Source organism: Nymphalis io, chromosome 12 (genome assembly GCF_905147045.1).
Source record: "Nymphalis io chromosome 12, ilAglIoxx1.1, whole genome shotgun sequence".
NCBI classification, from domain to species: domain Eukaryota; kingdom Metazoa; phylum Arthropoda; class Insecta; order Lepidoptera; family Nymphalidae; genus Nymphalis; species Nymphalis io.
Genome location: NC_065899.1, coordinates 1,764,376 through 1,778,092, shown reverse-complemented (window position 1 = coordinate 1,778,092; position 13,717 = coordinate 1,764,376). Strand labels below are relative to the sequence as shown.

The 13,717-nt window shown below is 31.6% G+C and overlaps 1 protein-coding gene across 2 annotated transcripts; it reads right to left on the bottom strand.

Annotated features, from left to right (window-relative positions):
• Positions 1-665: 665 nt before the first annotated feature.
• On the bottom strand, positions 666-13,522 carry LOC126772228 (sideroflexin-2). Of its 2 annotated transcripts, none has more exons than XM_050492500.1 (9): positions 13,504-13,522; positions 12,120-12,280; positions 11,415-11,585; positions 8,720-8,921; positions 7,491-7,569; positions 6,602-6,689; positions 5,811-5,936; positions 4,086-4,133; positions 666-3,727 (listed from the first exon to the last, which is right to left on the bottom strand). In XM_050492500.1, the coding sequence occupies exons 2-9, from the start codon at positions 12,275-12,277 to the stop codon at positions 3,616-3,618; spliced, it is 984 nt and encodes a 327-aa protein (XP_050348457.1). In that variant the 5' UTR covers positions 12,278-12,280; positions 13,504-13,522; the 3' UTR covers positions 666-3,615. The 2 variants fall into 2 exon arrangements, with proteins under 2 accessions (XP_050348457.1, XP_050348456.1); XM_050492499.1 differs by lacking the exon at positions 13,504-13,522 and adding an exon at positions 13,186-13,312 and having other exon boundaries at positions 667-3,727.
• Positions 13,523-13,717: the final 195 nt, after the last annotated feature.

The window sequence follows — 13,717 nt, the reverse complement described above, 5'->3', positions numbered from 1 at the left end:
AGGTAGCTTGGAGTTTCAGTACGGCTTTATGTGCGATTTCCAGTGGTTTTGTTAGTTAGTTTTTGCATTCCCACCCCAGGAAGTTATGCAATATTTTTTTTTTTTTTTTATATAGAATAGGAAGGCGGACGAGCATATGGGCCACCTGATGGTAAGTGGTCACCAACGCTCTTAGACATTGGCATTGTAAGAAATGTCAACCATCGCTTACATATCCAATGCGCCACCAACCTTGGGAACTAAGATTTTATGTCCCTTGTGCCTGTAATTACACTGGCTCACTCACCCTTCAAACCGGAACACAACAATATCAAGTATTGCTGTTTTGCGGTAGAAAATCTGATGAGTGGGTGGTACCTACCCAGACGAGCTTGCACAAAGCTCTACCACCAGTATTATATGTAATAATAGAGAGAGCAAAATAAACATTTCGTATAATGGTTTGATTTGCAATACTTCTTAGGGTTTAGCTAAACATCTGTAAACTGTGCTTAAAGCTTTTTTCTATTACTCGTAATTGCAGACATTTAAAGAATTAATGTAGTCAAACTTCCAGTTCAAGAGCACACCGTCAGCTGTTTGATAGATCAATAATAATAAAATTCACGAACATAAGCAATATAAATAAAACAAACATTTATGGAACTACACTTTATTGTCTTTTTTAAAGCATTAACAATACAGATGATTTAACATTCGAACTATTTCGACAGAAGCAATTACTAAACAATAACTAGTGTTATTTATAACCACTAATACATTCATACTTTAAAACAAATATCAACTAATCTAAAAAACAAAATATATTGAAGAAAAAGTTAAAAAAAAAAAACAAACTTGACCTTGTACACAAAATATAAAAAAAGTACACAAAACGTTAAGTACCTTTTATTTTTTAATGGCTTTTTATTATCACAAAAAATATATATTATATTAAAAATAAAAAGTTTGATACAATCACTTACAGCTTAAAAATAATCGTTATAAAAATATTAAGCAAACAATCCTAAAATTAGTGGTTAGCGATAAAAAATAGTGAAGAAAATTATAGGCCCCTAGATCTTGCTTAGGGGCCTTGCAATTACTATTACAAAGCTAAATGGAACAGAAATTGATTTTTACATTAGAGCATATCAATTAAACTGAGTGAAAGTTAATAAAAGTAGCAAGTTACATAAGTCCTCCAAGGAGCCAAGGAGACCCTCAGGCCCGAGAGCATTATGATCGTTGCCCGGGGGCTATTGTATGAATTAATCCAGTCTTTATTGTAATAAAAAAACACAAAAATTCGCTTACATAAAACCCAATGCAATAAAATATATTTAATTACAATACCCTTTCTAAGTATAATTAGAAACAACGAGAAATCTATGGAATGTAATCATTGTAAATGACAAAAACTTACCTATGAAGTATGATTTTACAAGTTACATATTCTAAATAAGCGATAAATAAAATAAAAAATGCAGTAAAAAACTAAAATTAAAAAAACAACATTCCCTGCACACGCTAAAATTATTTTTGTTAAGTATAATATCTTAAAATAATATATATTTGCTCAACAAAAGAAAATGAGATTTTTTTTAATTTGTAATTAAAACAATTTCAGAAATTATATAAAATTTACGATAATCCCTGTCCAAAATAAAAATATCCTATTCACCATTTACTTGCAATAAATCATTGAAAAAAATACAATTCTTTATCTGTGAATAAAAAAAAAGTCAATTACGGTTCTTAGTGTTTTAGAATACATAGCGCTGACTAAAATAACGTATCTGAGACTGTGACTGAGGCGATTAACAATATTAGTTGAGAACATTAATTTAGACTTAATGTTGCCAATGTTATTAACACTTTATCATACAAATCAGAAATAGTACAATATAAAGAGACATATATAAAGAGATTTACATAAATACTTTAAAAAGAAATTTTAGCAAGCATATAGTGTTATTGATGATGTAAAATCTGTACTAAGAAGCACCTTAAGTAAATGAATAAAGGCTCAGTATGCCAGTTAGAGTATTTATTTGTTGGAGAAATTCAGTACATATCAGTTATTCGAAAAAATTATTGATATCTACATAATACCCATAGACAATTTACAATTTCTTGTAAATTACACTTAATTTAATTAATTTATTGAGTATATATTCAAAGTTAACCATTTCTATAAATTCAAAGTTATATATAATACTGTTAAATTAAAAAGTATATAAAAACTTTTATTAACAAACATTTATAAATACATTAATAATTGCTTTCATAATATGGTCTGGACAGTGACATGAAATCAGATATTGTGTGCGTAATTTTTTATATTTTTATCCTAATTTATTCCAAGCTAATTAAAATTTAAATAATCGAGAAATTGCCTGGCAACAAAATATTAAAAAAAAAATCTGAATAGTCAAACTGAACTTAGTTTTAAAGCCAAGAATTAATTATATATAGATCATAAGTTACTGTTTTTCATACCCATTGTCGTTTTTTTGAGGATATTATATGAAATAAGATATTTTAAGGCAGTATCACACTTATTGGGTAATGTCAGTTCAGGTTATAGACAAATTCAAATATGTTGGTTTTGTCGATTATAGAATCAACTAATAACTTTTATTATTTCATTTTAACCTCATAACCATGTTTAAGAACACAATGGTATAAATCAAGATCTCAATAACACCATTGTTCTACTTCCTATCAAGTCTAGAACGGGTAGTGACATCTCGGGTCGAGATACTCAACCTCATACCAAACACAAGGTTTTGTCGGATTGCTTAATTTAACTATTGTACCCGCACACCTTCTCCTTTATTTCTGTACATGTCATTGGCTTAAAACATGACATATTGAATTGAGAGCTTAACGCATCTTTAATTTTTCACACCTTCGAAACTTCATCATGTTTCAATCATCATCATGGGTTATTCAACCCCTCACCGCTGCCGCTACAACCATATCGATATTTTTTAATTGCCTGACATTAGTTTATAACGACATATATACATAATTATATAAGCTAGCATCCACAGGTTCTATATTTCGCATTCAAAATGTATCGTTCTCTTCTCCATAGTTTTTGTTATTCCAGAACAAACTGAATATAAATTTAAATGCTCACAAAATAAATGCTATTGCTTTGTTATTGAAATTGAAGTACCAACTCAAATGAGTGGTGAACAACCATTGGTATTGTCAGATAATTAAAAAAAAAAATTGACAGTGACAGATAGCAATTCCACAGATTAACAAATCAGTTATTGCTTTTAGTATGACAATAATATAAATAATAAAATTTATTGTCTGTAGATTCTTTAAGAACTCGAAACCGCAGATCACAATCGTGTAATGTCAGAAAGTGAAGAGACATTTACTATAACATTTCACGAATAAGAAATGAAGCAAGTTCTTACAGAATAGTGTTGCGGTTAGTTAGTAGTTTGATACATCACCGCTAATGTCGTTTGATTTACATATATGTAGTACTCATTAAATAATAATTGACTATTTAAATATTTCAAACAATTATCGTCTGTACGCAAACTAGCTTAGTCTAATGATTGTCGTTTAATCTCCTTTTAAGATTCTTATTTATAGTATAACAATTATTTATAGACCCTTATTGAAATACACATACTGGGGCGGCTTGCCGTCCGTATTCTTTAAAATTTCCTCGTAATTTTCCTTTTCGTAACGCTTGATTGTATCCACGGAGAGTTTACTGGAAAAAAAATTAAATTAAAAATAACTTTTAAAAAAAACTTAATGCACAGTTGGTACTAACTGTACAGTTACTTGGTAGGACTTTGCACGAGCACGTCTGGATAGGTACCACCTACTCATAACATATTCTACCGCCAAACAGCAATACTTGGTATCGTTGTTTTGGTTCAGAGGTTGAGTTAGTTAAGTTGGCAGCGCATTGATGTAAGGGATGGTTAATATTTCTTACAGTAATGTCTATAGGCTGTGGTGACCACTTAGCATCAGGGGGCTCATTTGTTTTGTCCATCTATATATATATAAAAGCAAAATAATAAGTTATAAAATATTAAAAGTATATATATAGTATCACTTACCATTTCTGTGGAAATATTGCACAGGCAGTTGGAACCATGAATGTTAAGCTGAAACAAGTTAAAATAGAAACATTAAAATTAACTCAAAGTTAAATAAAATTACTTATTAAAATTTGCTGTTATTTTAATAATATAAACCTTAACTTGAGATCATCATCATAAAGATTAATGATATACTTTCGAACATTATTTGTATAATTATTTTGTGCACTGTACTTTACGAATAAGCACATTTACAGTAACAGCCTGTGAATGTCCCACTGCTGGGCTAAGGCCCCTCTCCCTTTTTGAGGGGAAGGAGCTTATTCCCCCACGCTGCTCCAATGCGGGTTGGTGGAATACACATGTGTTAAAATTTCAGTGAAATTAGACACATGCAGGTTTCCTCACGATGTTTTCCTTCACCGTATAGCACGAGATGAAATATAATCACAAATTAAGCACATGAAAATTCAGTGTTGCTTGCCCGGGTTTGAACCCACGATCACTGGTTAAAATTCGGCTTTGGCATCTCGGCAAGCACATTTGCCGATTTCAAAATTTCCCATCTTTAATAATAAGTATTAAAAATATTACAACGTATTCGTTCCCATGTCAACAGCACAGATTGTGTTGTTCTTGTAAATATTTTCGCAATTTTAATATTTTAGTAGCCATGTGATAATTATAGTTTATCTCATTATTCTATGGTAGTTTGTTTTAAATATTTATTTATTTATTTAATCTAGGAAGACAAACAGTTATAACATGCACAAAAATATTTATCACATTAAGAAAACATCATATACCAATTAAGTCTTCACAAATAATTAAATCAAAATACATAACAGAATTATAACAAATGAAAATAAAAATTAAAGATTATATAAAATTTTACGAAATATGAACAATTAATTAATAATTCAGTAAAAAATAATAAATATACAAATTCAAATTCTATTCAAAGTGACAATGTAGGTGACATTTTATTTTACATTTCAATTCCTTCAATGACATAAAAAATAAATCAAGATCATTGAACTTATTGTTGTGGTTTACGCATGATCTGTAAAGGAAGTTGTTGAGTACGTTTTTTTTTTTTTTTTATATATTTGCCGCGAGGGCAAATGACTCTACTCCACCTGATGGTAAGTGGTAGTAGAGTCCAAACGCGACGACGGCCAGTACAGACGGGAAAAACGTTCTGCACTAGCCGCCTTCGCCTTGCCGGCCCGCAAGATGCCTCTTCAGACATAGGAACATTGAACAAAAATTTATTTCGTGTTTGCATGCGAGGACATCTAATGAATGAAAATGAATAATGAATGAATGAATGAAAAGGAGAATCAATATAGATATTTAACAATTTAACATTATGTCTTAACGTTCTTCAGTTAAACAGAGACAATATCGACATATTGACAACTATTGGACATACGACTATTGGACAAACTTTCCTAATTTAATATTTCTATATTTCTAGCTTCATTTAAACCGGCATAAGATAAAGGCTTTTTTATCAAATTTAGAATTGTTTATCATTTTCAATATAATAAAGAAATAGCCAGGAGTCGATCGTTTAATTTTAATCCAAAACGGTAATATATATCATATTTTGTGTAAAGGAATTAAAAAGAAGTAATTATGCGATAAAATAGCAAAAATAAAAAATAATGTCCTTGACAGCTACAATGTCTACAGATAATCGCGCCAACAATCCGTAAAACATATGAAAAGTATACTTACAACAAACCAACAATGCCAGTCTGTATACCGATGTGAGCCCATCGGATCCTCTTCATCCACGCTTTGGGCTCCAGTCTCTCCATGATCACCGGCAGCAGCAACATACCCGGAGCACACATTATTATCCTGAAAAAAGAATTTAACGATGAACGCACTGGTGATAGGCGATTGGATGACACGCAATGCGCGCATGAGCATTAACTTTAATTAATCCAATCAGGCTCATGTTATACATCGTTTAACTGCTCTACTCATACAAACATACATAAACAGGTTCTCTATTCATCAATTTATTTAATGTGAATAATACTTATAATTCATAAGTAATTTAAAAAATAAATATACAAACGTATTCGTTGATTTCCATTAGAAAAAAAAACCGGACAAGTGCGAGTTGAACTCGCGGTTATTTACAACGGGCAATACGTTCGTCAATTCAAAGTTATCGTCGGTTTGTAGTTGCACATGAAAGGTAAAGGCGCTGGTGGTAGAGCTTTGTGCAAGCTCGTCTGGGTTGGTACCACTCACTCATCAGATATTCTACCGCAGAACAGCAGTACTTGGTATTGTTGTGTTTCGGTTTGAAGGGTAAGTGAGCCAGTGTAATTATTATTAATTAGTTATGCATTTAATTTGTTTGGTTGTTTGTTACGCTTTTCTTCTTAACTACTCAACCGATTATCATGAAATATTGCATGCTTTGAGACCCACGGAAATAAATGATAGCGGGTGGTGGTGATCCAAGTGGAATGAATCACCAAACCCAAAATATTTAAGCATTATATTCATACCTCGACGTCACAACTTGAGATATTCCTTTAACGGGTGCAATTTGTGATTTTCCAATAATTTTACCATTTTCGTCCGTTACATCCAGACCTATAAAAATATATTTGTTACATGAGTGAAAGAACTTGATCTTAACTCAGAAATAAAATGAGATTTCGATTAAATGAATGAATTATTCTTTATATTATTCGCGATCACAAAGTATTCTTATAATATATTTAACCACGAAATCCTCGTAAGAAGACTTCAAACTTTCGAAGTGAATTAATTTCCCGCCATAAAGAATATCTGTCAAAGTTCTTGTTGCCAGATTAAAAATGTAGATAATTATTGTTTAATATCAGCAATGATACAGATACTCTTAAGAAATATTTAATAATAATACAATCTGATTGAGTCCAACATAAGAAAAAGTAAGAATTTAATTATTTAATAACATATCAATTATTACAAATATACTACCGACTCTTTCTAAACTAAATTGACTGATAGTTAGCATATAATGTGTTTAAGTGTAAAATTAGACACATGCAGGTTTCCTCGCGATGTTTTCCTTCGCCGTCAAGCACGAGACGAATTATAAATACAAATTAAGCACATGAAAATTCTGTGGTGCTTGCCCAGGTTAGAATCCACGATCATCGGTTAAGATTTTCGCGTTCTAACCACTAGGCCATCTCGACTTTAACTTTAAAAAGTTTTAAATATATAATAAATCGTTTTTACATTAACAATCAGAGAATGACATTAAGCTATGCGTCTGTGTAAATGACTGATTGAAATACATATTATTTTTCTTAAATTACTTCTTCTCGAAAAAGATAAAGACTTCCTAAAACACAGCCAATAGTTTTATATTGAAAATCATTAAAAATTAAAACTATTATTAACCTAGTATGATTTCATTCTGCCTCATTAATGGAATGTTGACCCAGTTAGCAGCAGCCACTGCAACGAATGGAACGAATCTCTGAAAACATTTAATTTCATTTGCATTATTCGTGAGAGGGGCATTGTAGTGGGCATTTAGATTGCACAGATTATAAATATCAGATACTACAACTACTACAGAGACTAGACCAAGATATAATAGTCGCATGGATCTGTCCTTCTCCTTGTGAATAGTTGAGACCCATTCAGAAAAGTGCGTCATTTACATACTTGTTGTTGCTTATTAGAATCTGACAGGTGACATATGACACATGGCGGCCTTAACATAAATTAATTTCAAGTAACAGTTACTTATTTTATAAGGTGTTTGAAAATTCATAATTTATTATAATAATGCATACCCAGCTAATTGTTATTAAAAACAAAAAAAAAATCACCTTATATTGATTACGTGATTTACTTTTAAAATCGATGTTTGCATATTTCGGCAAACTTATTTTTCCTAACAATAACTTTGTCCGCCTTTAAGTCAACTAATGCTCGATTTTATCAAATGTTCCTAATTATAAACATTATTTTCCTAAAAATTGCAACACGATTGCAACGGCTGGTATGTTATTTTCAAAAACTATATACGTCGGCCATATTTAATAGCCCATTCGAACATATCCTAAGTGTTATTTAAACAACAACAAAAAACATACGACTAAACGGTAAGTCACATAGCAATTATTGTCATTTACTTTAAAACTAGCTTCCCGTCCTCGCACGAGTCAGTAAGGGTCTAAATAAAAGATTTATATCGCAATACATAATATAACTATTAAACGCGGCGCACGCCGTAGTAAAGCAAGCATCTTCAACAATTATCGTCATATTTCAGCCAATTTACACAAAACATTAATTAATTAAAGACCAAAACCTTCATCAGGAATCACTCTATCCATTGATGGAAACAGTATGAAACTCCGTTCGGTAGTTTTTGAGTTTATCGCGGTTTATAATTTATACTTATATAGATAATTACACCCAGACTCAGGACAAACGGAGATGTTCATGCACACAAATATCTGTCCTGGGTGGGAATCGAACCCACAACCTTCGGCGTTAAAGGCAAGCATCCACCAACCACCCCAACCGGCTCGTCAAATTTTAATTAACTTAAACAAGGGCAGAGACGCCAAGTCAGTGGGTATTTAACAAAAATATATAAACGGATATATACTTACAGCTAAAATAGGATTAGTGGCGCGTTTCTGTATGACGAACTTGAATGTCAACGCCGTGGCCATGGCGGCCGACGTCGCCGACACGTACGCGACGCCCATTTGTGTCGTGGTCAGCGGCGAGTTCGCGTTACGGTTCGTATAGTTAACCAGAGCGTTGAAGGACTGGTTCACCCATTGCCAAAACACAACGGCCGTTGCTGTTCTAAAACACGAATGAAATAATATTTAACAACTTTATTGGATTCTGGCTAGAGAACCCATATCTCGGATTGGGCAAATATAATGGGTTTTTTGTTAGGAATTATTAGGAGCAGACAGTTAGCAGTGCTAACAATCCCATCTTCTAAGTTAGTTAATTCGTTCATCTTGCGTTTGAATGAGCTCCGGTCGTGTCGGGTTGCTTTCCAATTATGAGATTGAAGAAATAGATATGGTGATACGGTGTCTCATTTGATGTTGACCTTGGAATTGAAAAGAAGTGTCCACCATTCCATACACCCGTAATGTGCCGCCATATTTAGTGGTAGCGTAACTAAATGTCGAGATGGCCTAGTGGTAAGAACGCGTGAATCATAATCGTGGGTTCAAACCAGAGCAAGCACCACTGAATTATCATGTGCTTAATTTCTGATTATAAATCATCTCATGCTTTACGGTGAATGAAAACATCGTGAGGAACCCTTCATGTGTCTAATTTCACTGAAATTCTGCCACATGTGTATTCCACCAACCCGCATTGGATCAGCGTGGGGAAATAAGCTCCATACCTTCTTCTCAAAAAGGGAGAGGAGGCCTTAGCCCAGCAGTGGGATATTCACAGGCTGTAACTGAATGGATAATAGATAGCCAAACAGGCTCGCAGAAAGCCCAAGTTAAACCTCTTAAACTACGAAGTGTATAATTACAGGGTCACATTTAGGAGTTTCTGTCTCCCAAATAAGACAGAAGATATATATACGAGCGAGAAAGAGAGCAGAAATAAATAAGATTTGCGATTGGATGACACGCAAAGCGCGCATGAGCATTAACTTTAATTAATTCAATCAGGCTCATGTTATACATCGTTTAACTGCTCTACTCATACAAACATACATAAACAGGTTCTCTATTCATCAATTTATTTAATGTGAATAATACTTATAATTCATAAGTAATTTAAAAAATAAGTATACAAACGTATTCGTTGATTTCCATAAGAAAAAAAAACCGGACAAGTGCGAGTTGAACTCGCGGTTATTTACAACGGGCAATACGTTCGTTCAATTCAAAGCATAGATAATACATATAAGCTGGAATTGATTCAAAGTCATCGTATATTTGTAGTTGCACATGAAAGGTATAAGACAAATATTTGCGTTGACAATTCATCCATTATTTTGTTCGCTCAATAACATTACAACGCTCTAGCTTTCTTTATTTCGTAAATAAGCTAATATTTAAGTTATTAGTAATGACTATGCATGGTGTTTGTAATATTTGCGAATATAATGAAACAAACTATATAACTATACAAAAACACTAACGTAAGCAAAGCAAAGAGCTACCATTGTTTTTCCTTAAAAAAATAAGGTAGGCCTTATTCAGTATCTATATTATACATACATATACATTGCCATCCGGATACACTACTTTTTAAAAAATAAAATAAAAATAAAAATCTTTATTCAATAAAGAAGCATTGCACTTACTTTCCGACTGTCAAAAACCGGTACCGATTCAAAAATTAATACCTCAGACTAGCGAAAAAAACTCAGCCACACTACACTTTTATTTAAATATAATCAGTTGTTTAAATTGTATATATTTATACTTGAAACGGCTTCGGGATGATCGTTTCACTAAAATTATTCGTTTTTGTAATATTCTTAAAAGCACAGAAACGTTCAATAATATTTTATCTTTTTTTTTTATTTAATAAATAATCGATCATTTTTTAAATATTTCAGGGTTAACAGTCTATATTGTGCCACAAAAAAATACTATGTAACAGGCGTAACCGACTTGATACCAGTTTTAAATTTTTCAATAATAATGACATACGACTTTGTTAAAAAAAATACCTTTCCGAACGACTTCCACTAGCAATCCTGACCTTGACAATACAAGAGCAATAACAAATCGTTTGAAATAACGCAACAAAATTGGTGTGTCGAAATGATTATTACAGATATCTACATTTACATAATTGTATGTGTGACGTTTACGTTGACCGTGCATAGAGCATTTTTTTTTTACTTATTCGATAGCGTTATTAGCGTTAACATTAACTGCGTTTTGTATGAAATGAAAACATAGTGACAATAGTTGCCACTAGACGGCGCTGAGGTAAAGCGAGAGGAGCGATCGCTCGAATCGCTAAGTATAGCAAGGGGTGCCAAAATATCAAAAAAAAAATCGGGGCTATGTATACATAAGCTTTGTTGGATTTTTATAAATGTGGTAAATATTATTTATATAACATCTGAAGTACAATCTTTTTGAATTGAAAGCGTCGACAAAAGGGCACTCTACCCTGATAGAGGGTCAGCGCCGGGGCTGGGTCGCCGCGGCCTCTCGATAAGAGAATTATGTCATATGTACAAAATCAAAACATGGATAAAAAATAACATTCCAATCCATGCATTAACCTAAATACACTATGTAATTAACTTACATCCTTTAATAGAACTAATAAATTACTAAAAAAAAATCTTACCTATACCACTGCAGCATGGCACCAGTCACGAGACAACCTCCGGGCATTTGAAAGGACATCCTACCAAACACATTCTGCAGTTCACCGCTGTCCGGATGGAAGGCTGATTCATATAGCTGTTTGGCTCTGACCACTTGAGACATTGTTGTACCAGCTGGCTCTTGGCCTTGCCTGAAATTATACAAAAGCTTAACTTATTTCTTTACTTTCAATATATATATATATATAGTTCTACATAAAAAGTTATATACTACTGAAGATATATGCACAAAGATTATATATATACAAATTTAATTACACATAACTATGCAGGACAATGGTGGTTTCAGTTGCGTAGGTAGTATTATGTTAAATAGATTTACAAGGCATACATATCAAAATAGTCATGAGTTTGACCTTCATTTTGATACAGATATTTCTTATATTAATATTAAATAGAAGCATTTATTTCATTATTTTTAAATAAAGAAATATCTATGCAACCATGTAAAATATTTAAAATATATATTTTTTAAATGTTGATATCATTTGTTTTTCTAGAAACCAGGATGAATAAATAACAGACATAACTTACTATAAATATATAGAGTTGCTACTGAAAATGTCAACCAATATCCCTTGACTAAAATTCGACAATTTAAGCCACTCAGTCCAATCTGAAACATTTTTATCATTATCTGTTTTAAAATAATAAATAACACTTACTTGTATTTGAAATACAGTTCTTTCGCCTGATGAAGTTCTTTTTCAGGTACCAATGACAGTAAAGGATTTGAAATGAAGGCAAAATGCCTGAATCTGCCTGTAAAAGTACTTTGATCCCATAATGGCTGAGTGATATCTATTCTTTTCTCTGTGGTCATGGTCTGAAAATAAAATGAAAACAACTATTGTCTATTTTTTTTAAGTGTATCCAAATTGTATCATATTTTAATTATATTCAACTATTTTTCTTATTTATAGTAAAATAATTTTTATATTGTCGTTATGTAATTAAATTTACTTTACACATTAGTTAGTACATTTTCTCGTGAGTATATTATGAAAAAAACACATAAAAAATGTAAAATGTTCTATCTAATATAAACACATATATGATAACAAAACTTTAGTCATTATTATTTAGCAGATATTTATATCTTATTCTTTATTTAAACAGTTGTATAGGCAAACATGAAATAATTCCTACTTTATACATATAAATACAGTAGATTATATAATCAATATTATTCTTTTATTTAGGTATTATGTAATAAATATACTGATGAAATATGAAGTATAAATCAAAAATAATAATAAATAATTTATTACAAAATTAAAAATAATATGATTTTGTATATTCTTGTATTTTAAGATATTGACTGTTCCAACTGTATGGAATCAGTTCCAATAGTGTAATAAATATCAGACAAAAACTTTTTAAAATATGTAAAAAAATATATTTTTCGTTAAAATATGCGTAAATTTCTAACATTTTATAATTATATTAAACGTAATTTTCTAAATAAGAGAAATTCGTTAAAATATAAAGTATAAATAATTATAGTACTAAAATTAACCAGGTGTAAAATATTAAAATGACTTTTTTTTATTAATTATTTTTAGTTCACGTTATTAGCAAATTGTTACTTTTATGTCCTTGAGTCTCGAGCTTTTTCAGGTAGACAAGAATGATTTGTACGTAATAGATTATGTAAGTTTGTTTGGAATGTAAATTTAAATACTTAAAATTATAAATTGAATTGACGATAAGAAAAAACTTCTCACTTACATTATTCAATGCACCAAAGTCTTAAAAAGAATTAATCGCAAATTTAATAGCTTATCAATGATATGATAATCTCAAACACATTCACATTACACCGGTAAGTGACAACTGAACTGACCTGACAAGTGTTAGCGAATGGGTATGGTAAGTGACAGGCGAAAGTTGTGGGCGGAGGCTTAAAAGTGACAAGTAGTAACAACCAACAACCACATAGGTGGTTGTTAGTTGTTACTACTTGGTATGGTATCTAACACCAATCAAAGACCCAATAACTGAAAGTACATACCGACAGTCTGTGAACATTACTATCATTATACTTACTTTTTGGCGTGGCGCCTGGAAGGAAGGAAGGAATGCCTGTAGATTTTTTTTTATTTCGTCGCCCCAGTGGTCCTATACCTCGAACACCCGATATCTTGGGCTACTTGGTCGACCCGTGTATGCTCGATCCCCCCTATTCTCATTTTAACTGCATCCCCGAGTCAACGGATTCTAGTTGCTTTTGTTTATATATTATACATAATCATTACAGTAT